Source organism: Sipha flava, unplaced genomic scaffold (genome assembly GCF_003268045.1).
Source record: "Sipha flava isolate LNK unplaced genomic scaffold, YSA_version1 324_pilon_pilon, whole genome shotgun sequence".
In the NCBI taxonomy this organism is placed as follows: domain Eukaryota; kingdom Metazoa; phylum Arthropoda; class Insecta; order Hemiptera; family Aphididae; genus Sipha; species Sipha flava.
This window is the reverse complement of record NW_020273009.1, coordinates 911,808-939,800: the sequence shown is the minus strand read 5'-3', so window position 1 is coordinate 939,800 and position 27,993 is coordinate 911,808. Positions and strand designations below refer to the sequence as shown.

Genomic DNA, 27,993 nt, shown 5'->3' with positions numbered 1-27,993 from the left:
AATTAATTTTATCATATCAATATTCGAAAAAATACATATAATAAGGAGATATAAATAAGCTAGAATTATGAGTTAATTTATTTTCAATTTACCTACAGCTAAATAGTTTCAATTATTTATACAAATGATTATAGCAAAATGTGTAGACCGTAGAAATAAATCGTTCAACGTAAAAGCAGTTTGGTTGCGACTATCTATCAGAAGTCGGACTCTCCCGAATGACCTGTAAAAATAAAATAAAATTACATTTAGCTTTGTTAAGTAATTAGAAAATTAAAGTGTTCCAAAAATTTCCGATGCTGACGTTTAGATTAACAGACTGTTCAAACGTCTTAACAGAACTTCTGATAATCTCAATGAAGTAATGAACCATCGTTTATGTACCGGAGATTTGGAACACTGTCAGTAAAATAGCAAACTAATATAACTATATAGCGCACACAAAACTACAATACAAAAACTACACCTTTTGTTTCATATTATAACGAGTAATATTAACAATAAATCGTTAAAAAGATTAAGTACTAAATCTAAATACGTTTTACAATATTTTATTCTAATAAAATGGAGACGTTCAAATATTCGATACTTTCGACCGATGATTGTACATATAAATATATATATATATGTATATATAAATAAACATACACACACTCATAAACATATATATGTGTATATATATATATATATTTATATGAAACTAAAAAGAATAAATATATACGTATAACAGTATTTCAAAAGGTGGAGTTAAGAAAATAATAACAGTAGGTGTTATTCCCAACGTGAAGAAGTTAACGCAGCACAGAGCTAAGAAGAAGTCGGGTACGTGGAGGTAGACACAATGTCTGCTGTAGTTTCGTTTCGACGACAGAGCATATTATATACATGAAAAATAAAACATAGTAATGTACCTCAACCTCGTTTATCTGGTATGGAGGAGACATTTTATATAGTTTCTAAGCGAGACGCGTCGTCGCATATAAGAGTAAGGTCGGAGTAATGAACGTTATTATGTCGTTAGTAATACACCCTTAACGATTATTTACACATTTCTTGTTCATACGTATACCTGTACACACGAATATAATACCTACATGTAGGGAGATCGATCCTACAAACGTAAATCATGCTACGATTAAAACTGGGTGGGGTGCGTTTTGTTCTTATTGGAAGTTTTATTCATGAGGTATTTAGAGAATATAGAAGTATATACATAAATAATCTAAAAAAAAAAAAAAAATTAGATAAATGTACTTATGGGCCCATTTTGACTTCCCCGGGAGTGTGTAGTCTTGTAAAAATATGTCTTGTTAAATTAAAAGATAAATTATTCGTGTTTTCCAAGCTATAGCCTGTGATTCACATTCAACGATGTATTGTATAAACTTATACGTATAGATAATCGAGGTTGACGGTAAAGCATAATACAATTGACAATGAAGGGAAGGGAGAGAGATAATCAGCGAGCAATAGATACGTAAAGATAAACAGAGAGAAAAAACAACCGTTCACAGAATCCAAACAATGTGCGTGTGTATACCTTATAAAATCGTAAAAAAGAAAAAAACGAATTAACGAATTGAAGAAAAAGAGGAAAAAACGTTTAAGACTCGTTCTCTTCGGCAGGAATTTTCGGACATTTGAACTTGGCGGCGGCGGTTACCGCGAAGCCGTCCCGCTGCAGCAAGGTCTTGAACGCCTTTGACGGCAGTATGTCGTATCCGAAGTAGGGGCACGCGTACTCCCAGCTCTTGTAGTAGCTGTCGTATTCCGCCCGGGACAAGTCTGACTCGTATCGGCTTTTGCTGCCGACGGACGGAGTGGACGGCGTGGTAGCCGCCGACGAGTATCCGGAAGTGCACGACGCCGTCGTCGACGACTGTTGCAGTTGCAGCAGTAGCTTGTTGCTGTTGTTGTTGCTGTTGTTGCTCTTGGTTCCGTCGTCGTGATGCAAGAAGTCGAAAAGACGCGAGTGCGTACACGTTCTCTGGTACTTTATCGAGCGGCTGTTCACGTCCTTCTCCGAGATCTGTCGTGTGACGTTGACCGACGAGCCCGTGATACCTGAGTCGGCATCTTCTTCGTTTCTCCTCTGGTGACTCACATCCGTCGGCACCGACACCGGCACGGCGTAAGAGGGCTGATCGTCGCCCGGCGGTGACCGGGTCGCGTCCTCAGAGGATTCGCTACCTTCGTCGTCGTCGTCGTCCGAAGCGGACGTGTCGGCTGCGTCCACCGCGCAAGGTTGGTCGTCGCTCGTCGGCAACCGCTTCTCGTACTCGCACGATTGACTGCCTGATGCGCACCTGCTGTCGGCCACCGCTACTGCGTTCGATACGCAAGCTTCGCCACCGTCACTCGGCTGTGACTGTCTAATGTCCACCGAGTAATGTTCGCTACCGTTTTCTGATATGGCCGCCGTCCCCTCGTCGTTGATCTGTTGCCAAAAGTCTACCGGTGAATCCACGATATCTACGACCCGATCTTTTAGTTCGGCTTTTTTCGTCGGCAACGTTATCGTTACGGTAACTTCGCACTCGGAATCGCTAGCGTTCTCTATGCAATCGCTGCTTAACGTCGTCGCTTGGTTAGGTTTATATTCGTCTTCCGCGCAGGCTTCCTCTTCGTCAATAGTGTTCAGTACGTGCGCTATATAAGCCGTGTCCGTCTGCGTAACGTTTTTCTCAACTTGTAATAGATGTTGTAGATTTTGTAGTTGTTGTTGTTGTTTTTGTTGTAATTGAGGGGGTTGCTGTTGTAATTGATATGCACCGGTGTGCCAGTCGTGAAATTCTTTTAAATAATTGTAATGTTGCCAAAATTCGGGACTGAGAAAAGAGTAAGGGGTAAGTGATCGATTTTGTAGGTCATATTCTTCTTCTAAAAAAAAAAACAAACAAACAAAACAAAAATAACGACCGAGCTAATTTCAACGATGTCCTTGATGCGAGTGCAACATTTTACTTTCATTTTCGTATTTTACACAATTTACTAGAATTATTACATACACAGTGATTATTCGGTAAATTTAAGATATTTCATAAGCCAATATAATTTATGTACTGCCTACGCACATTTAAAACCTACCTATCCTTTTACAAATATCGTTAAAAAGTGAAAAGTTTAACAAAAATAAAAAATATAAATACACAAAAAGTACATTAAATTTCTTTTGTTTGCAATATGTAAATGTAATGACCCGGGTTCATAAGTTCATGCACTAAAAAACGAATAAATAAGCATGCAATAATGCACTAACATTTGATCAAATATTAAAAATCCTTAAATATGCAAGAAAAAAAAATGTATAAGCATTTTTTAAAATAATAAGAATTATCCATTTATATTTCTAAAAGTTATATTTTTTTTCGGTTCCATTTTATTAAAATTACAATTAATGGTCACACGTTGCGACGAAAATAGAGTGCAATGGACACGTCAATAAGAGAAGGAATGTTGTAATGGTGCACAATAACATTTTTTCCATGGTACTGCTTTTAACTTATAAAATTTAATGTCCTAAAAAAATAAAAATATTGATAAATACTATGATCTTATAAACAAGTTCGGAAAAGTAAATAAGAATGAATTTAAACATTTATTGATCTAATTTTTTTTAACTTCCGCAAAAACGATTTTGCTGAATTTACCTACATAAAATAATATGTGTTAATAACTCAAAAAAAACAACTATATGCTAAATATGCCAATACACACAAAACATGCAAAAACATGCTTTATTAAACTTTAGATTTTTATTACCGTTGTTATGAATCGGATTTTTATCTCGATTAGCATACTTTTTGTTGTAGCAAAGAAAACATGCAAATGCATGAACTTATGAGCCCCGGGAATGACTGATATAAATGGTTGAATTTATCTACAATAAGAAGTGTTAATTTTTTTTTCAGTAAGTAGGTTAATAGAAACACTAATTAATTGTTTTTGTTTAAACAAAAAATAAGCTTTTTTTATAAGCTAATTTTTAATAAATATTTAAGTAGTTATACTAATTACATTTTATGTTGTTTACTAGTTAATTCGATTTTCTTAGATTATCATGATTCCTAACATATTATATTATGTTGATTTAAAAATTAAAAAATATTTTTATCACTTTGGAAAATAGTTAATAAGTTTTGATTAATATTTTATGTTATATAATATTTATTATGTAAATAAATAAATGTATAGTGGCATTTCTTACATTTTTTTTATCTGTGGAACCATTTTATATGTCCTCTTTTATCGTGGAATCCTAAATTTTAATTTTAACTTTTTAGCTCATTTTATTTAGCTTTTAACAATAAATTATTAAAGCTCGATAATTAGAAACCCTATTTTGTTCCAATAGTTCTATCTAATGTATAATTTTATGTAAGGATTATTTGCAATAAAAATTACAATAATTTCATATAATAATAATGTGTATACTGTATATAATTCAAAAAATATTTTAAAATAAAAATAAAAATAGTAATAATTTCAATAATAGCAATGCGTATTATATATTTATTTCAAAAAATATTTGAAATTGACAAATAGGACTTCTAAATTTTAATTTTAATGAGATGAGTGACATTGCTTTTTATTACTAAAAAAAATTCTTAATATTGAGATTTATTTATGAAAGTTGTATTAATATATTAGGTTCAGTATCAAGTCATGGTATTTAGTTTTTTTTGATACATAGACGGAGACTAGATCATATATATATTTTCATATATAAATGGTTGTAAATGGTAAAAGTGCCAACACGACCTTTTGTGACAATTGAGGATATTCATAACCAATTAATATTTTTATCAACGAAATTATAATATTATTTTTGTATATTATACATGCATTATATAAGCTTTACAAGTACATTATAGACGTATAGACTATAGTATTACTATTTAATGTACAAACATTTTTTTTCGTCACTAGTCGCTACTAATCTTTAGTTAGAATTTTAAAAGTAATTTTCTTAAATATTTAGAAAAAACACTTAAGTTTTCGCAGAAATCTGATATAAAATAAAAAATAAAAGAAACGAATTTTAGATTTTTAGAAGTATTATTTTCTCCATATAATTAAAAATAAATGAGTATTTTTATCATCTAACTATATATATAGTAAGCACTTAATTGCATTTATGCATATTACTAATTATATACTACCCTCTGGCAGCGAGGTACTTTTTGTACAATATTAGTGATAGAGTGTACTTATTCTTTATGGATACACCTACATTAACTATTGGCCTAAATATAGATTTCTAAAAATATATATTCTCTAAATAACTATCAAATACAATTTTTAATTAATTTTACACTAAAATAAATCTATTCACAAAATTGTATTTTATTTAAATTACATTGTTACAGACATGCGATTTTAAATACACAAGCAAAAAATATACGAAAATTAGTCCAACTTCTAAATAATGATTAGTGGTTATGATATTATTAACAACTAATTTAACATTTGGACAATATTCACCAAATAATATTAATTTCGCTTAAAATAATAAATCATTAAACATATGTACTATATGAGTATAAAAATACAAGATTATAAAACAAGGTATATGAAAGAAAGTCAACATAATATTAAATTAGATAATGAGTAGTATTTCGACTGAAGAGAGTTAAATAATTTAAAAAATATCCTACTTACACGTAAATTGTCATCACTGAAATAAGCCAATAATAGTATTGTTGAAAAATTAATTAACGTGTATCAAAATATTACAAAGAATTAAATTACTTTGTACAATCGTATCGTATATTTGATCGCCTGATTTCATTAGTACCAACTTAGTTAATAGATAAACAAAAATGTTACCGTTATTTTGGCCTGTCATAGCTTGTAACATTCTAAACGATCTAGATGGTATGGAGCTTCCAGTGTACTTCTGTGGTTCCGAGCTAGTGGGCCTTTCAGACGGTGGTACGTAAATTTTTGATTCTATAGGTTTTACTGTGAAATCACAAATGTAATTATTGTGTTGACAGGATTTGCTTAAATTTATATTACCTGATACATAATTGTTTATCGGTTCTGATGGTCTATTATCGTCCATTGGAACTGTAAATAATTAAATTAAAACATTTAATTCTCGAAATTAATAAACTATAGTAGAACTTAAATTATTTAGAAGCTCAAAGCAAACTACTAGCAGCGTAGCTTAAATCTATCAACAACAATAACTTGGTTAGTAGATAAAATCGAGACAGTCACAAAGGGATCCATAAACGTATTTTACCAGGTGCAGAGTTCGTTAATGTTTGCAACATTCGGAAACTTCGAGATGGTATCGACGCACCTTTGTAACGAGGATCCGTTTCGTTGTGTAAAAATTTATCATCGTCAACTGATAACCGTACACAAATAATTGTTTGATTAGTATGATAAATATATAACTAATTTTCTTTAAATTTAAATATTTTTTTTTTTTTTACATTATTTATTTTTATTATGGATTTATCATATAATGGATTCGATGGGTAAAACTTGAGCATATAATATGTTTATATATAATCATCAATCTTCAAGTTCCCAATTTAACCAATAAAACGTGTCAATAGATTTAAAATAAGCGATAACGTTGCTTGGCGTAATATTATTATTACCACCACCAGAATTATACTAAATTGTTTACCACTATTATCCAAAACTTTGAATATTTTAGAAGGAATAGAATCGCCTCTATATCTTGGATTTTCCATATCTATAATATTAACTTTTATGATTGAATATTTAAATACAACGTATATCAATCTGTAAGCTTTCATAATAATATATACCTTGAGATTTTACTCTATTCATGAATGATCGATCATCATCACTTAACTGCATCTTCCTAAGTTCAGACAAAGGTAACGACTGACTGTTGTAAGGCTGAGAACCATCATACATGCCTGAAAAATATTAAATACTCATAAATATGTATATATAATGCATTTTTAAATACGTATATTGAATTAATTTATAATGAAACAATAAAATAGTGATAAATTAAAAGCAGACGTTAATGCAATTTTTCTGTAAATGATAAAAATTATAGAAGAAGGAATAAATGCATTTTGTAATATTTACAAACAAATAAACCCTACATCATCCCATCATGAGAACGCTTATAATGTTGGATTATTATATTTTTTCACTGATGAAAAATATCTAGTAATAAGTATTGAAATATTATTAGTACATGTTGATAAATATTTTGGCTCCAGTACTGTTATTAGTATATCATAAATTATCGAAATTCTAAATCACGAAAAAGATAGAGTTAATAGTTTTTTCGGTGCCACATTGCGATTTATAAATTGACTGATGTGGAAAAACTTATAAATCTCTAAAATACATTCTATTAAAAAAATAAACGGCGAAAGTTTATTGAATTGCAATAACCTTTAGTCATTTTACTTTATTTAATAATATTTAAATTTGAATATTCCATTTGCTGGTTAAGAGTTAAGATTTTTTTGTCGCACTAACTAAGAGCATTTTCTTTGACTATAAATATTTTAAAACGTAATGTTTATTTAAATAAATTATATCAACTTAATTATTTAAATAATAATTTCTTTAATATTAAAAATTAATTTAGAATTAAAACTTAAATTTTAAATTAAGAAATTTAAGTTTGAGTTATTTATAGAGTAGTTGCATGTATATTTGAACGAGTAACATTTTTTATTGTAGGTGGGAGCTTAAGTTTTAGACAAAAGTAAAAACAAATAACAAGTATCTTCGTAACTTACCATTAAGTTAAAAATGTTCTTTATAAAAAATTATGTATTATTATTGTAATATAATATTAACGAAAAATCGTTTAAAATTATTAGTAGCAATATTTTACAAAAGAAACTAATTTTAAGATAAAAACTTAACGAAACTAAAGCTTACAACTTTTTGAATAGTAATACAATTTAATTATTACTTTATAACTATAAGATTAAATATGTTTATAAGAAAGCTATATTCCTTGTCAGAAGTATATTTATATACATGTATAGACACACACGCGCGCGGGCGCGTATTAAGATGTATAAATTGATTTTTAATACAAGAACATTTAATAAATAATTACTATTAATGTGAACCGAATAAGTCCTAGTGTGTAACCTACGTCATATTACTTCTTGGATAGGATCATGTTTTCAGACGATTTTGGCAATAAAGTGGATATAAAAAATAGAATTTTATAAAACCATGTGTATTAAAAACTGTTGGATTCACTCATATTCAAAGTTGAAATTGATAAAAAAAAATATATTTATTTATATTTGACAATAGTGATCATTCATAAAATACTATTTTTGGTAATGAGATCAATGATAGATTTAAAGATATAAACATTTTGAAGATATGAACGCTCTTAAAACCTTTAAAGATAGAAAGAACTTCAGTTTCCAACTAAAATATGAAGAAGGTATTCTTGAACATACTAATTTTTCAAGAACACATAATCTTATTTCAATTGTTTTTTTATTTATATAGTAGATTTAAACAACTTACTATGGATACAAAACATATTAAGAACATATTTGATTTTATCATTGATTTGTATATGGCTCATAATATAAAGAATAAAAAATAATTAAGTGATATTAAGAAATAAATTAAAGCAATAAAAACATATCAGATGATAAAAGATTTCATAAGGATATTATGATAACACTGAAAATAAAACTATAATTATTGATTCAAAGATTTTTGAGACTACACTAATAACGAATGGGTGACATTATTTGAAGAAATTAAGGAAATAAGTAGAGTAACTTATTATAGAAGCAAATAAAGTAAAGTTTTGATTTAATATTCTTGGAATAGGAAAATAAGTTAATAAATAGATGAAAAAAGTCATTATACATACCATAGATTATAATTACTATAATAGTATTTATAATTAATGTACATACTTACTAATATTATGTGTTGAATTATTATTATTTATTATCATTATATTACTTCGTAAATCGTAAAAATTGAATGCCTATTATAATTTAGTAGTTTTTTAACTTTTTAAATAATTACACAATATTGAACTAATTTATTTACAATTATTATATTATTTTAATTTTGAAAACGTTGTAGTTACTTTTTGGTTCAGTAATTTGTTGAAGCACTTTAAATGAACGTCCTTGTTTCGGTTCAGTATCATATGAGTGATCTATATTATTCTTCATAGGTTGAGATGACATTTGTCTGTTTGTTTCAACTCTCATGGGCACAACTCGTTCTTTTTCTTTATCAACCTAAAATTATTTATAAATGTTACTAAAATTTCATACAATAATATTCTTGTAAACATAGTCAGAAATTATATTTAAATATCATTGGGAATCAAATATAAAAAAACCTGCTTCCAAATACAAGACCTATCGTTAGTCCTTCGATTCTTTCTTCTTTCGTCGGGTAGGTTACTAGTGGATAGGTAAAAAAATGTGATAAACTTTATATTAGATATAAGCTAACTAAAAATAGATAGATTTGTAATAGTTGTATAATTTATGCAATGTAGAAGATTATTTTTATTTTATTTTATAAGTTTCCAATATGTAGAAGTTTAAAAACTTAATGCTTAAAAAAGATAATTGTTTCTTATGACTTTTGTGAGTCTTAAATTATAGTTCTGTTAAAATATAAATATGCTCAAAATAAACTTTTATTAATAAAGTTTTTTCAATTAAAAACATTAATTTAAATTCATAATTTTTATTTGTTGAAAATAAATGAATTACCAACGTATACTAGAAAATTAAAAAGTTGATATTTGATAACGATATAAATTATTCTAACTAAAAGGATTATGAGATTCTTTAGACAATTTTATTATTATATAACTAAAGAATTGGACGAAAAATTCCTTGGACTATATCACTATGAGCATATTTTAAATGAAAATTACTTCTAAACTTTAAATTTTATATAATGGTGATAAAATCACCTGATCAATGTATTCTTTTTTGTTTTGAGTCCATGGTGCTGGATTAGGTTGAATTTGTGTTGCTTTTTGCATCCAAGGAGTGGGCGACTTGTTTAGTTGTGGTTGATGCTGAACTTGAGGTAACAGACATACTCTGTCTGTAGAAGTGCGCACGTTACACATGGGTTTTTGTTCAAAGTTTCCGTTTGGTTTTGTCTGCGGTTGTTGATATTCTGGAGACTTTGGAGGTACATGTTCGGGACTAGGAGGAGTCTGGGCATTTCTCTCTAGACGCCTTTGCATTCGAGGACTTCTTATCTCACTCAAGTCTAATCCACCTGGCAAATATGTAAATGGTTTCTTATCTTTGGTAGCCATAGCATTTTGTATAGTCGATGGTATTTCTCTGGGTCCATTCAGCTAAAAAACAATGTATCAAACAAATATCTTGATTAAAACGAATTTTGTAATAATGTAATACATATATTAAAATGTTGATATATGTGTCTAATATATTATATTATTATATTTAATGTAATTCAACTAGTATTAAATATTATATTAAATTAATAAAATAATATTAATAACTTTCATTAAATAATGAATACAAAATTACAATGCATACAGAAACAAAATGTTTAATAGAACCTACCTATAGCTATAGAAATAAAAGTTGTAACAACTCATGAGTTATAAGCCAATGTAATATTTAGTCATGGAAGTACTTTACGATTTACAACATTTATATCGGATAATATTTTATAGCTTTTTTTTTAAAAAAAAAAATTATTTTATTTTACTTGAGCTAAAATGTCTAATGAGCTATGTGAAAGTATGAAATTACAAGCTTAAAATAATAATGATTTTATTTATATTCAATACTAAACTTTACATATAAATGTAATTTTAGGATATAGGATATTTAATATACTTCTAAATATTAATAGACTTTTAGTAACAATTACGGGTGATTTTATGTTAAGAAATAATATAAATATTTACAAAAAAATAAAATAAAACACAATGAACAATAGCTTATTATTGAATAGTTATTAAATCATATTCCCTATTTAATTTTTCTACTCCGTGCATAATTATACTTAATAACAAGTTTTTATATGATTATTTTTATTTTAATATTTATCATAACTTTTAGCTATTGACGAAGATGAAATTCAATAAATTATACTACATAAATCCATTTTAACCACATACATTTTTTTAAATTTATTTATGAAAATTTTTTATAGTTTTGAATAATAAAATCAATACTATTAAATATAAAAGCACATAATTTATGTTTATATCATTCGCATAATAATTTTTAAATAATTAATATATAATGTAGCTTAGAAATATTTATAGTAGCTTATATTTTATTTCATATATACATAAGTATATTTTATTATATTATACTTTTCGGATAATAATTATGAAAATGTGTTAATTTGTAGCTTTTTAAAAAGATATATATAAAGATGATTAAACACTAAAAGGTACCTCAGTTTTTATACGAATAGCTGGAATGTGTCCACTATGCAACATAGGAGGAGGTGGTGGCGGCGGGGGTGGACCACCTTGAGCTGTACCTTCTGTAACAAAAAACAATTAATTTACATAGGTTAATATTACATTTTTATAAACAAAATCTAATCATAAGACGAAAGCCATGTTGTTTGTTAACCTTTACCAGAATGCGGCGATGGTGGTGCAGGTGGTGGTGGTGGTGTAGACATGTCTCCAGCTACGTTTTTCGCTCCTAACTGATGCCTATTAAAAAATAAAAATATTTACCAATGAGACACATTAACACTTCAAACGCAAAAAAGACTTTTTTTTCATTATTATATATTAAAATAACATGGTAAATAAATATATTAAATAATATCTTGGAAACAAAAAAATTGCAAGCCTATTGTACTTTTCTAATTAGTTTAATAGGTGCTCATATATATATATATATATAAAGTATTAAGTATAGTGTATAGTTAATAATAGCGTGCTAGTATATTAAACACATTCGTGTTTGAAATTGTCATTGTGGGGGACAAGCTACCATATTTGGACCGAAATTAACTACTCTCGAGCTCTCGTTCAGCTATTACACGGGTTATCTCTTATGATTTTTTGCAGGGTCAGCCTTGCATTTGCCCTTGGACGAGCGCCGCTATTTGTTTTTACTCTTCAAACAGCATTTCAACCTTGTCTATTCTCACGTTGATTTTTTTTCTGGTTGTTTATGTATTATATGGTTATTATTATTATTACATTGTTAAGGTCAATAGTAATTCAATTACATTACGATTGCTTCGAAAAACAGAAACACTGATGCAAGTGGAAGAATAAGATTTAAGTAAAATAGCTAAAACGTTAAAAAAAATATTCAGTAATATAAGTTAATACTATAACTGATGTTTATATCGAACAATATCATCTATCTCCACATATCATAAGCATAATCTTTAAAGGAAGCTACGACATTCAATTTATTTCTCTCACCAGTCATCACATTTTATTTGAAATATAAAAATGAAAAGCATTAAGTTCATATGCCACAATGGCCTTCATTATTATGTGTCATATAATATTATAATCATAATTATAAATTCATAATCGAATACTGTAAACTTGTTATTAATAAAGCAAATATGTATGTGTAAATAAAAATTAAAAATGTATTATTTTTTTCCTATATTTAATTTAATAGAGCAAATAATAAAAATATGTACTATAGTAATAAATTAAATTTTAAAAATAAATTAAATATTACTAAATATAGTCATATAGATAAATTTAATCACCTTAATTATCGAATATTTCAATTTATAAATATTTAACAATTATACTATATTGGTTTTATATTAAAAATTTATTTTCTGTAAACAATATAAATTTAAAAATATGGTGTGAAAATATTTACTCTCTCATCGCGTAATGAACATGTTAATCGAACATTATTTTGACTCATATTTTATTCTGATTATATATTTGTATACAATAATATGCTTATATATGGTATTAAAAAAACAAGAATAGATGAATTTTTTTTATTTTGATCATATAAACTATAGACAATTAACTTAAATTTAATAATATTAAATTTATATATTATACAGATTGAAAACATCATACTTTTAAACAAATTAATACTGCAAAATATTAAATGAATGCTCAATATAACTAAGCTTAGAGAAAAATAATTATGCAATTAAAATAGATAATCATTTTACTAATTTAAAATTACTTAAGTTATATATTTCAAACAATATAATTTAATAATTTGATAAGTTATTGCTTATATTAAAACAATTATTAATGATTTGATGAATTTTAGTTTAATATTATTAAAATATTCTTTAAATATGTATATGTAGTATAATTCAAATTGCACATGAAATAAAAGCACTCAAGGGGTATATTTACTATAAATATACATATTAAACATAAATCCACAGAAATTGTTTTTTGACGCTGCATTATTTGTTTCTGGATAGGTGACCATCCGGGATTTAAGCAAAAACGCCATGCACCTCAACTACGAATTAAAACCTACAGACTAAAAGACAAGAAAACCTACAGTTGAACAGATCTCCCAATTCATCCAATTATTAGAACTACGGCAGATTAAATTTTAAAAAAATTTAAAGAAATTCTTTGAATAACATTTTTCAATTTACATAATTCCATTAAAATTATCTGTTTAAATAAAAATAAAAATGTAGCTGATATATATAATATTATTCATTTTTATTTACAATTAATATAGTAGTATAAGAATCACAAATAATAAATATATTTATTGAAAATGAATATTGACAATATATCAGGGATTTTCGATTTCAATAAAAAATATAAATCTCTTTCTTTCACAAAATTATCAATAATTCTAACTGCAGCTCATGAATCATAATTATATAACATAATTTTCTCAAAACAATTTGCTCATTAGTTTTTTATAGTCATAATTTCAAAATAAAAAAATATACTAACAATTAAGATATTCAATATATAATTTGAGATAAACTGCTAGTTCTAAGACTTTGAGAACAATATGATTTTTAATTTGAACAAAGAAACTTAATACATATAAGTACATATGTTATAATCGAAAAGACATGGTGATGTCATTATATTTAAATCGTAATATGTAGTAAAAGTAATGAAAACATTCATCAATCAAATATAAACGTAAATTAATAAGACATTGTATGAATTGCATTTATTGTAACAATATTGTCATGCTTATACAATTAATTTATTATAGTATTGAAAAAAACACATAAATGTACTAAAACAATGTTGATAATATATTACATAACTATATTATCTTTCTATAATCTTACTACTAAATTGTACTACTACACACTTACAATATACTAGACAATTGTCGATCAACTCCTTGATCCTGAGTCACTTGGTTTTCCGGCAATGCGTCCAACATAGCGTTAGCTTTTTCGTTATAATTCCCTAAAACGTTCCTGTACATATTGTACACAAGTTTTCGCAATCTAGGATCAGTTCTGTCAATTTTCGCTGTTTCAGCTGTGGTCGCCATTATAAACGAAATTTAAATAAAATTATAAAATGAATAAATATTCCCGAACGGCTAAATACACACAACCAGTTTATACATTTACGACGGATACGACGGATATACGAAACGTGCACGTTCTAAGGAGTCACGGTGCCGAATGCGAGTCAATTCGTCTGGTCGGCAGGTCTCCAGTATAATAAGCCGGTTGCTCGGAGGTACAGTGATAATGACGCACTAAAGTATTACGTATAAATTGTTACTGAGAGTCATTCCATTTAGTTGTGAATGTGTATGCGCATTCAAAACAGAGATATTAGCAGAAATTTGACATACGTCAACATACAGCGAATTAATGCGCATGTAGAGATAATTGAAATCCGGAATGTACAATATTTATTTTTATCAGTAGTAATTCTTTATTTTTTTATATTGAAATGCTACGCTCTTTATACAATTTTATAGAACAAGACGCATATTAATTAATATGCTAAAATGGTTATTTGCCGGTTTTCTCTTGAAGTAGAAACAATTCAACAATGATACGGCGTGATTGACAATCAACATAATTTTTCCTTAATCTAATTTATAAATCGTTAATTGTAGGTCTACATTTGTATAGTTAAAAATACCATTTGGACATAACTCTAAACAAATAGAAAAAAAGATAATTATCCATTTCAGTAATACTCGAATTCTAAAAAAAAGTTTTTCTAAGCATAATCATCATAAAATATATGCGTAAATATTTGTTTTAATTAAGTGTCTAGCGCTTGTAAAATAAGTATAAATCCGAACTAAAATATAATAAATAATATGTACTATACAATAATTATTAATTTATCTTATAAACATAAATATAATTATTAATTATTATATACCTATAGTTATTAGCTACTAATATAAGAACTCCGTTAAAAATATACTTATTTATAGTATTATATTTATAATTTTGATAAAAAATAAATAATTATTTAAAATGTTCATAAAAAAATAATTTATTTTATTCAATATACAGATATCAGACAAATGTAAATACCATCAATTACTCAAAATATTTTAAAAATTCTTATTTTCTGAGAATGTAATTTCTGTATGAAAAAATAATACAACGAAGAACATAATATTTAAGATTATTATTTAAATATAACTATATAAAATTAATAATTATATATACATGTTTTTAAAATGAAAGTGCCTTTAATGAAAATAAAAATTTTTCAATCAACAATTAAATTATAAATACTATTGAGTATATTCTTAATTACTATATATTTAATAATATTTTTTACTAAAACCCCATGATAATTATATTTAATATAAATGTAATAATAATTAATAAATTTTTAGCCATTGTTATAGGTGAGAAGCATATTGTATTTATTATTTATTTTATAATATTTATAATATTTTAAGTAAAAATAAATGATAAAATATTAAAATATCAGTATTTAATTAAAACAATTTTTCAAACATTATAATATTAATAAAGTACCGTTTTACAGTTATTACAATTACAATTATGATAGATAACTAAACAAAGTGGAATGAAACAAAAAATTTCAAAACATTTTGGTACACAGTTCACTTGTTTAAACTCTAAATTTATATAAATAAATTAACATGTGATTTTAATAAATAATTACAAAAAAAAATACTCAGTTCTAGTATATGAAATAATAAAAAATACATTTTAATTTTATAAAAGTCAATAACTATTAAATATTCGTACGATAAAAAAATATTGATAGTATTTTTACAAAATGCAATAACTTTGAAGAATTCTTTTATAAATAATTTTTTTTAAAAGATTATTAAGGAACCGGGAAAATTAATATTAAACGTTAAAATATATATCACCTAGTGTGTAAAATGTATATAACAAAAGATAATAAGAAATTTTTTATACTTTTAAAATTAAACATTTAAAAAACTATTAAAATATGCCAGGTCTCGTTTGGCGTAGTGACGCTAAACATATTATTATCGTCCAGTCGATACAATTTGTTGTTGGATACATAGCTAATAGGTTTATATATGAACCTATTATATAATAAAGTAGCCTTTTTCAACTATATTAACGGTTATCGATTTAATCGTGTGATTTGGTATAATACATTAGCATTTTAAACTGCCAATTAAAAATTACTTAGTCACCATTAGTTTTGCATATAATAAAAATATTTTAAGTTTATTTATATTAGATGATTTCATAGTTACCTAACATATGCATAAACATCTAAATAAATCAATCCAGCAACCATTCTTAATTTGTTTGGTTATAAAATAATAGAATTTGAACTTTTCGTATACGCAATTAACATGTATTGTGTGTGTAATACAAATACACAATACTAACAACATTTTTTGTACATGCTAGATTAATGGAACAGATAAAAAGAATAATATTTCCAGAGTTTATAATAAAAATTATTAATTTCTCATTATAGTAAGTTTAGTACATAATTGACGTGTTTACGATGTACCGTAAAAATATTTAGTATTCACGTAATTAATAATTAGTATATTAACTTGCTATAATAACGTACGTCTCACTTTAAATAGAATTCCTTAACATAATATAAACTTAAAAGTGTTAAGTATTGAAATCCGCTGAATTCTTAAGTGAGGTTCATAATGTTGTAATTAATTACCCAAATAAAAGAACAAGTGTCAAATATTATAGACATATTAAAAATGTATTAACTAAACTAATGTACAACTTAACTAAATCTTTTATTAAAAAGTAATGATTAAATAAAGACTGAATGAGGATACCTTAAAAGATATAATAAAAAAATGTATATTATTTATAAATGCTATTTTCGAAAAATGCACCGATCAATCCCTATAACATGTATTTAAATTAATAAGTCGTATCTTATAGTAAGAACATTTTATCAAAGAAAAATATGCATGTCTGATTGTTAAACACCAGAAATAAATACACGTTAGACACTAGAAATTTATTGTACCTCCAATTAATACAACTTAATAAATTTGGTAATAATACAATTTAACGTTTAATGACCCGTCGCTTCCCTAACAGCTCCCATCAAAAAAGGTTTTACGAACAGGTCAATATCCAAACGGCTCCCATCGGAAAGGTATTACGAACTGGTAAATTTCCAAACGGCTGTCATATTGGTGTACCGATTTCAGGTTGATGTACTGATATACTGTGTACTGGTATACTGAGTATCGTTTTATATAACATATTTTATATATATATTACATATTACATACTATATATAACGAATTCAATTCTGCTCATCCTAATATTTTCAAGGTTGTTGACATACTAACCGAAATACAATCCGAAACGCAAATTAAAGTTCGAAGTCATGTAAATACACCAAAACCAACAAAAAAACAGAAGCTCATTGAAAATATTATTCAAGAATTTTCATCAAATAAAATAACTAGTATAGATGACATAAAAAAATTGTGTCAACAATTTACCAATTGTATAATTTTTTTTTATATTTTTATATATACATTTTTTTTAAGATTTTTGTCTATTTTTTAAAACTTTTTCAACACTTAATTCACAGAATATAATTTTTATAATTTACTTAGAATATAACCTTAAAAAACAACAATACATTTTTAACCACACCTCTTTTGAGACAGTCCTAAGTCTGTAAGAATTGGGAAGGAATTTGTGTTGTAAAAAATCGGAGCCGTTTGGGAATTGACCTGCTCGTAAAACCTTTTTCGATGGGAGCCGTTTGGGAATTAACCTTTTTGAAAAACGAGAGCCGAATGGGCTATGCCTTAATAACCAACGGTATTGATTATCATAAGTTATATAATATCAATTATTGATAATATTTTAAAATCAAAATATTATAAAACCAGGGAAACCAACCAAGCATTTTAAATTTGTTATATGATTATTCTGAACAAAATACTGCTAGCAGACATATAGTTAGTTTACTTCGAATTATATGTAGATCATTTGAACGAGTATAATTATAAAAATTCGTAGTTAACTGCTTAATTATAAATTGTGTAATCCAATGAGCACTATACTCATTTTTTGTTTTTAAATTTTATATTTTAGAATTTTAATCAAAATTTTAATAAACAAGACTTATAAAATTTCAATATAATAGAAAAATGGTAAAAAAAATGTTATTTATTTATTAAAATATAATTTGTATAAGTATTTAAAATGTAGAACAAAAGCTAAATAAAACATGCGTAATTTAAAGTAAGACGTTATGAAAACATTCTTTTAGTTTTAAAAAGAAGTTTAACAATTCTATTTTAAATAAAAGACAGAAAAAAAAATCAATTCAATTTTTTATTCATTAAATTTAAGACCAATATAAAAATTAAAATTTAAGTATACCATTGAACTTGGACACATTGATATATCTATTAAATAATTCTATCATAAAATAACTGTATCGTTACTATTTCACTTAAAAAATAAATTGTTGATTTTGTAATCTTGTTAAAATACAAAATAAGATACTAATTTATCAAAAAATAATAAATAGATTGTAAAATAAAATAAAATATATCATTATTAAAAACCCAACACATTCATTACTTCACTTGGAATTTAAGAAAAAGTATTAACGTTATAATAAAAGTAAATTCCGATGAAACTGAAAATGCATAAACCTGTTTCTTTATTTAGTAGGTATAGTAATGTACACCTTCTATCGGTCCAGTAGGTCCAGAGCAGCCGAATAGCAGCCATGTAAGAGTTATTTATTAGGATGTTTGCGCATAGGAATGTGGGAGGGTCATGCACATATACCAAAGTCAATACAACGGTGACTCATCAGACCATTTCTTTTCGTTTTCATACTGTCTTTCACCGCCTATGCATAATATAAAAAGAAACCTTAATTATTTATATTACAAATAATAAACAATAACCGTATAACAAAAAGAAATACAAATATTTGCGATAAGAAATAAGATAAGTTCTTATTAATATTTTTACATTGAAAACTATACATCGTATAGAAAACCCATTAGCGAAATTATTGTACTATAAGCATATAGATACTAAAAATAATTAGTGAATACATTTTTCGAAAAAAAAATTATCAAAATTATGCACAAATTACAATTGGAAATGGATAATTTATTTCTACCTACAAACGGTTTTGCAAAAGTTATGAACATATTTCGTAGACATTTGTATGAAGTCGTATAAACATAATGAAAAGAATATTTGAACTAAATATTTATAACTTAAAATTTTATAGATACTTCAAAATCAAATAGATATAATACTAAGCCTAACCAAACCTAAATGTAAACTCACAATAGTTGAACTGTTGTATCTGTTTTAAGTTAGAATGTGTAGGTACATAATAATATTATATTATATGATAAATCTTATTTTCAATTCATAATATAATATATATGAATAAACATAATATGTTAAAATACAAAACTATATTTAATAATTATAATTAATTGAAAATTAATAATTTATAACTTGCCATACTTAATTCTGTATTCATAATTACGTTAACTATTACATATATAATATACATTATTTTGGTAAGAATTAGTTGAGGAAACAATTTTGGTTTCTTCTTGGGATACATTTTAACAGGAGTCTGAAACTCCAAGAATTTTAGAACATTAGTGTGATTGAATACTTAATTATATGTATTCATAACAGTAAATCCATAATGTGGTCGTAATAATTAAATTTATAATTATTTTTAAATATTTCGGTAGCATCAACAATTAATTGACGTAAAATACTAATAAAAAATTTAAATAAGTAAAAAAATATAAAAATATCACTTCACATATCTACTCTATAGAATCTAAGATACATTAATCTCATAATTGAAATCAACCTATAGAAAAAAGGTTTTTTTTTAAAAAACCAATTATTCAAATTAATTTAATTTTACGTAGCTTAAAATTCAAACACCTGTCTTGCGATTCGCTAAGATCTTCCTTTGATAATCCTATGAGTTGAATGGTAATTATAATTAGTAATATAGAAAACTTTTTACAAAAAAAATAAACGTATGATATTTCCAACTTCTCAGTCTATTGTAATAATAACTTTGAAAACAATTATTCATCTGCTTGCGAATCGGCTTTCCTACATTTTTATTTTATTTCTTTAAATAGCACCAGAATTCTTTGAAAACAATTTTTATTTAAATATTGATATATTAAATGTCTACAAAATTAAAATCAATAAATGTATCAATTAATCAAAACAGTCTACATAAATGTACACAAGATACTACGACGAAATAAAATATGTTTTCAAAATTCTTATCGTATAAAAGAAAACAGACAAATATCCGAAATTCGGAGTACAAAAGATAAAGTTCCGATTTATTATATTAACATTGGCAGTAACACGGTGCTAGAGTTTGCGAGGCTCTGGCAAAATAAATGTTGGGTCTTATAATTTATATTAATAAAATATTTTAAGTTCAGTTAAATCAGAACTGCGGAACCTTAATTATAATTAAAGGCGCAGGGCCCTGGGCAACTGCCTCTATTGCCCAATCCCTCACGCCGTCCCTGAACATTGGTGAACTATTTTTTAAATTTGACGAATTGAAATTAATTTTTTTTTAAAATAAACACATTTTATTACCAAGGTAAATTAAGTGAATAGAGAAACATTGTTTATAAGGTAATAGATCTTTTGGCTATGTGATCTAGGATCGATACTTTTAACTAACCTTTACTTGTATTCTGTTTTATTAAATTTTGTTTTTACAATTTCCAGCTTAAACATTTAAAACTTACACTATTCAATTTTTATTCTATTTAACAATTGTTTACATACTAATTTAATTTAAATGTGCAATACAGTTATCAAATTTGTTATTAGTAAAGACCGGATTTATATGTTTTTACATATCATTACTTGGTCTATGCAGTTGTAGGAGAGTAAAAAATGTGAACGATTCATTCAATTCTGAGTTTATAGAAAAATTTTTTTTTTGCATATTTGAGAATATATCATAGGTTAGAGAATATTTAGCCCATTTAGCATATTTTAGAATATTTGAGTTTTGTTTCATAGTTGGAGATTGTATAAACTGTTATCTGCTAAGTAACCAATATACCTGGTGAAACGGGTAACATAATAAAAATACTAAAGTGTCTCAATTATGTTAAAAAAATAAATGTTACCAAATGTTAGTAAAAGTTGGGAACATTTTATGTGGAAACAATGAATATCTCCCAGAATATTTTACACCTCTAATATCTGTTGATGTTGAATGTTCATTTAGTCTCTATAAATAAATTTTAAGCAATAGAAAAACTAACATGAGTACAGATAATATGTAAAATATACTATTGTTAATTCATATAATAAAATTTAAATAGTATTTCATGTTTATTTTTTATTCTTCAGAAAGTAAATATTTGTATGCACCAAAGAAATATTGTTTTTTTTTAATACATATATATATACACCTATATTGTTATTTTATATCTTGTATTAAATTATTATTATTTAAGAATTACTTTTTGTTAACCAATTTTTTTTTTTTTGTTTTATTATATTTTAATATATCATTATTTATTATTTTTTAATATTGTGACAATAGTGTTAATACAAAATTTAATTAAAATAAGTATACCAAAGGAATATTGTTTTTAAATTTTAATATAGGGACCAAGGATCGCCAGCCAATCAATCGTTGTAAAATTAAATTTTACCACTATCGGTCGATCGAGTAAAATAATCAGATTAATTGAATAATGGGAATATTAGATTTAAAGATTAAAGACCTAAATTTTCCTGGATGTCAATCACTAGGGACTTAAATGTCAAATGTAGCTAACTTGTTTGAAAACTTTGGTAACTCCTGCTGTAGATTATACTGTAATATTTTTACTATATTCCTACTCTTACTGAAGTACATTAGTATTCTATTATAATATGCAACTACGTATATACCTCATGATTAAAAGAATGTTGTAAAAAAAAAAAATTTTAAAAATGCATATTAAACCATATATTGATGTTTGTTGATTATTTTTGAACAATTTTGAATATTTTTACATATTTTTAAAATTTTTAAGAGAATATAATAAGAATATTTGAAGGTTTTTTAGAGATTATAAGCATTATATTTAAGGTATTTTAAAAGAATATAAATCCGGTCTTTAGTTATTAGCATCAGATTTCAAAAACTTTAATGTAGATGAAATAAAATATAAACTTGGCACTACCTCACACGTGAACAAAGTACACTATAAAAATAGAACTCAACTATTATAATTAAAATGCATAGATGATACACTGTGGCTTTAATGACTGGAGCTTATAAATATTTATAATATCTATCCAACAGCTAAAGAATACTTTTATACTTTTAAGAAGTTAAAGAACTCTTTAAATATAGTTAGATACTTACATTTATATCTAAATTATTATTTTAAATATTCAAAAGTTAAACAAGTATAATCAACATTATAATGACACTTATGTATTAAATTGAATCAGATCAACAAAAGTAAGATTATAACATTATAACTTATAATACACGAACACATTTAAAACTTATAATAATTGTATATTTTAGCTCTTTAACATATATATTATACAGTATTTAACTATTATATATAGTAAACACACACACACATTCTTTATGCATTACCCAGTAGCTTAATTCAGTACATAACGAGTGTACAAAATATCGTTTGAAATATTATTATTAGTAGTAGTCAAATTATTTAGTAATAACAAATAAAATAAAATTGTATATATACCTCCAGGGAACGGATACTTCTAAACTCATGTCTAACAGGACAAACAAATTTACACTAAATTAACACTGAACATTTTCTTTCTTCTCATTTTTTTTTTTTTTTTTGTATAAAAATGACTAATCTTCCAACTGGACATTGAAGATAGCCAAAATGTACCACCACCACTACCAAAGTTGTGTATTCAAAAGTGTTATTTTTAACATACTAATGTTGGCCCTAGTCTGTTATTTTTGCAATGCTATTTTTGTACAGCAAAAGTGAGACTATTTGTCTATAACCAATTGTATACGAAAAACAAAATATACAATTATAAAATTATAAGAATGTTGAATAATAATATTTATTAAATTAAAATATTTTACTGTTTTCAAAAAATTATTAATATAATAAATAGAAAACTGTTAAAATTTAAATACGTTTTGAGCTTATTGATAATAATATCAACAGTTAATAAATCATAATTTTAATAGAAAAGTTTTGGTTTCATAAATAAATGGATAAAACTATTATTATTATTATTTATAATGTATAAGAATATAAGTGCATAAAACTAGCAAGTTATGTACATAAATATCCATCACTTTAAGTCCAATTTAATGGTATGTATTAAAACCAACAGAAAAAAATATTCACATTTTTTCATAAAAAATAATAATAAATTTTACTAAAGAAATTCAAATTTTAGATTTGCATAAGTTAGTTTGTTTATATTTAGACACAATTATTATAAAAATACAAAAACGGTTATATTACCGACTAATGCTTTAGATTTCAATATAAAATATAAATATGTACATATTCCAGATAATCAGATATTAACTTTAGATATAGTTAAATCATGTGCAAAGATATCAACCCATTCATTTTTTTCGATAACCGTGGTTTAAATAAATTACATTAATTAGTTGGATAATGAAGAAGCTCTACAAACGTTTTCAGTAAAAATCAAAAATTATAGGCTCTAAACAAATTATAAATATGATCATTTTAAATTTAATAATACAATTTTTTCAAGCTCATATGGTGTTAATTCCGTTTAAATGAATCCAGAAATTAGATAAAACCCATAGGTAATAGATTCAATTAAAATAATTATTCACACTTAAATAAACTCCAATTTTATAAAATAAAATCATTAGCTCTAATAACAAATAATTCATTTTAACTAATTTCCATAAAATTATATCATCTTGATTATTTTATTTCTAATTAAATGATTAATTTCAATTAAGTTTCTTTTAATACATACGGTTCATCCTGTTTTGAACTATTATATATTTTATTGAATTCTTCGTCAACTTTTGATCCCGGGGATAAGTCCGGTAGTTCCATTTGTAAATAATTTCTCTCCAGTAAAATATTACTAAAAGTCACCTGTATTATTATAAGATATGATTACACCATAAATATTTAAATAGTAATAAATCATTTGATTACTTTTTTCTTTGGCGAAACGATATCAGCCTTTAGCTGAATATTAGGTTCAGGTGATTTGGGATAGAATGCCACGCTTGCCGGTCGCACTGGGCTTGGTGAGCGACGAGCGCTTAAGTCTTCCATAGAGCATTTTTCCAGTTTTTTCCAAAAATGTTTACAATCATTAGAAAATCCAGTGACAGAAATTTTTGAATTAAATTTCCAGAATTGTGGTGAACTTGAACGACTTCTAAGACGTAAAGGTTCGCCGTCTTTTTGTAACGCATTTCTAGGAGGTCTTAAGTTGGAAAACGGCAAGGTTTCATTATTATGATTTTTTATTGGAACTGAATCGAGATCCTTTTTAGATTCTTCAGAACATTGGTTCAAAAATTCTTCTGAAACGTTGGATGCATGCAAATCTTTTTCTGGATCAGTGATGTCAAGGTTGTTATTGCAATTATGATGATGAGGAAGGAAACTAGATTCTGAAATACTTTGTGATTTTGGAAAATTATAATGTTGTAGAGCTTTACAACTTGATGATCGTTTAGGAGGTACAACGTTTTCCCCTCGTCGTTTTAATATTAAAAGTTCAATAGTATTACTTGGCCTTCGAAGGAAACTGATTGCCTGTGATTCAGTTAATGAATAACAATCTATGCTGTCTATTTCTAAAACACGATCGCCGACATTTAAATAATTGCACGCTAAAGTACCAGTTTGTACCTACAAATAAATATTTTAGAATTCTTATTATTTTAAGGTCATTTTTTTACTCACATTTCTCACGGTTAATGGTCGCCAACTGTCTCTTCCGCCGCATACTTGAAAACCCCAGGAAGAGTAAAGGTCATTCTTCTTAAAAACAATACTCAACAACTGTGCCATCAATAATTGTCAAGCTACTCCGTAAATGTGCATTAGTGTGTTTGGTCAACTGACTGGCATTTGAGTACGTGTCCTAGTTGCAGATGCCAATAAAGGACGTTCTGATCGGTATTCTTAATTAAATTGTTGACAAGAGACCGAAAATACGATAGATATATACACTTTGAACACAGTAATTAATATATTCGTGTTTATATTTATACATTATCTCAACTATCATTAAATATGCTACTTATATAGTATATAATATGATTCAATATGATTAATGTTAGTCATTAATTAATACCATTAATTTACTAATTACTTATATAAATTATTTAACATCCAAAAAAGCTATTTTTAACTTAGATCTACAAATATTAATTATGGTACGTTTTATGTCAGTGTTTTGAACCTTTATATAAAAGCAATATTTCATAAAAAAAAAAAAATGGCCCAAAAACTTTACATAATGTGATGAACATATGTATTTAGCAATATTTTAATTAGGAATAATTAAATTGGAATTCCTAAATGCATAAGGTTTAAACTAAACACAAATTATTTCATTAGACCAAAAACGTTTACTTATTTTGTGTCATGATACAATGGCTAAGAAATAATGATTTATACACATATACATATACATATATACATATGTAATGGTGGCGCGATATAGGTTTTATTGAAGCAGCTGTTTCATGACTAAAATGGGGTTGATAGTTAATGTTACGCAACAGAAAAGTTTAATTTATAATTTGCATATTTTACATAAAATATTATTGTATATGATTATGTTTGGACTCATTATTTTTAATATTCATGTACCTACAAGTACAATTGAAACGTAATAATCATTGATTTTGATTAGTATAAAGCATAGGTAGTAAAAACAAAAGATTGAACACAAGATTTCTGACATTAACGGTATCTATTGCAATAAATGGTTGAATAAGTATCAATATACAAAATAGTATTCACAAAAAAAAAAAAAATAATAATAATAACAGTATTAAACGTTTTACTCTGAATCTAAATATTTGACTTGGAGTGAGTACTAGATACACGAAATTTTTTCATTAGAAAATGAACTTTGTGCCACTACTGAATATATGTATACAGCAGCAGATTAAAAGCTTTATTTGAGGATTCAAGGTCTACCTAAAATGTTATTAAAAATGATCCAAAGATTCCAATCTTAAAAATGTTATACCAGAAAAGTAACCAGTAACTCAAATGAAATTACATTAAATATTCATTATATCAAGTTTAATAGAACACACTTTTTAAATACCAATATACCTAATAAATAAGTTGTTAAGATAGACTTTTTGAATATAAATCCCATTTAAGTGTTTTTTGTATTTTTTTTGACAGTAATAATAATCAACGCACTTTAAAAATAATTTGAATCAAAGCTAGCTTAAAGTTAACTCAAAATTAGCAATGTTCAATAAAAAATATAATATGTATACTAAATATTTTGATGTAACAGTTATTGTATATTCAAAATTACAAACCCTTTCAAAATAATATTTAACTTTACCCATTCTTCTAAATAATAATCATCATAAAATATAATATATATACAATAAAAAAACATACAAATATAAGCTACCTGAGAGTAAAATAAAATAAAATATATGTTTGCTGAAATACCAAATTCAAACGCAATCAAATTACTCCCAAAATTGTTTTTTTCGAACTAGCTTACATTTATATTTATGTATCAGGTGCGGATTCATAGAAGGGCGAAGGTGACATACACCCTCCTTAAAATCACTAAAATTAGGTTTGTGCTATGTATAATATAATGTATTGAGTTTTTGATTATTTTTCAAAGTTTATTCCATCTACTAACTAGAGTATTATAAAATTATAAAAATAATATAATTTTATATTTATTGTGTAGTGAAAGTGTGGAAGTATGTTATTGCACCTCCACAAAAAAAAACTGGATCCCTCCTGTTATTTATAACATAAATTTACTCATTCTATTTATTTTCAATCTTAAGGTTTTATTATTTCTAGTTTCATCTATAAGAAATTAATTTTGTTAAAGATAACTATTCAGTATTTAATAACTATTGTTCCAAGTTATAAATACCTATTAGGTACCTTATAACTATATAAATGCTGAATATATTAAAAAATCTGACAAATCAATAAATAAACAATTTATATGATTTTATTTAATTTTAAAAGTTAACAAATTATAAATTTATCATTTATTTAAAATAGAATATATTTAAAAATATGATACATAATTATGACAGATCAATAATATTTAGAAAATATAAAAGCATAATATTTACAATAAATATGTCATTTTTTCAATTTCTTCATATGTTATGTATGGTTAAAAAATAATGGGAGAAACAAATAAAATATCATTAACAGACTATAAATAGCTCTACTTTTTAATATAAATTACAAAATGTTAATGCAATATTAATAAATTTAGTTTTATTTAATTAATATAAAATAAAATAAATTTAACTATTGTATATTGTATAGA

At 25.6% G+C, this 27,993-nt stretch overlaps 2 protein-coding genes across 8 annotated transcripts in view; one reads left to right on the top strand and one right to left on the bottom strand.

Moving 5' to 3' along the window:
* LOC112686791 (cyclin-G-associated kinase) overlaps positions 1 to 13,556 on the top strand; it is a 30,889-nt gene extending 17,333 nt beyond the window's left edge. Inside the window, exon 23 of the mRNA XM_025559223.1 lies at positions 13,414 to 13,556. Coding sequence (XP_025415008.1) covers positions 13,414 to 13,502 — 89 coding nt within the window. The 3' untranslated portion in view covers positions 13,503 to 13,556. The remainder of the gene's footprint in view (positions 1 to 13,413) is intronic.
* On the bottom strand, positions 56 to 25,686 carry LOC112686790 (probable WRKY transcription factor protein 1). 7 transcript variants are annotated; one of them, XM_025559218.1, is made up of 13 exons: positions 25,389 to 25,686; positions 24,627 to 25,334; positions 24,439 to 24,563; positions 11,604 to 11,689; positions 11,420 to 11,508; positions 9,941 to 10,339; positions 9,092 to 9,248; positions 6,792 to 6,905; positions 6,647 to 6,727; positions 6,022 to 6,072; positions 5,830 to 5,964; positions 1,541 to 2,880; positions 56 to 223 (listed from the first exon to the last, which is right to left on the bottom strand). In XM_025559218.1, exons 1-12 carry the CDS (start codon positions 25,494 to 25,496, stop codon positions 1,604 to 1,606), a joined length of 3,330 nt encoding a protein of 1,109 aa, XP_025415003.1. In that variant the 5' UTR covers positions 25,497 to 25,686; the 3' UTR covers positions 56 to 223; positions 1,541 to 1,603. The 7 variants fall into 7 exon arrangements, with proteins under 7 accessions (XP_025415003.1, XP_025415004.1, XP_025415001.1 ...); XM_025559219.1 differs by having other exon boundaries at positions 6,647 to 6,715; positions 25,389 to 25,685; XM_025559216.1 differs by lacking the exon at positions 6,647 to 6,727 and adding an exon at positions 6,251 to 6,358 and having other exon boundaries at positions 25,389 to 25,682.
* Positions 25,687 to 27,993: the final 2,307 nt, after the last annotated feature.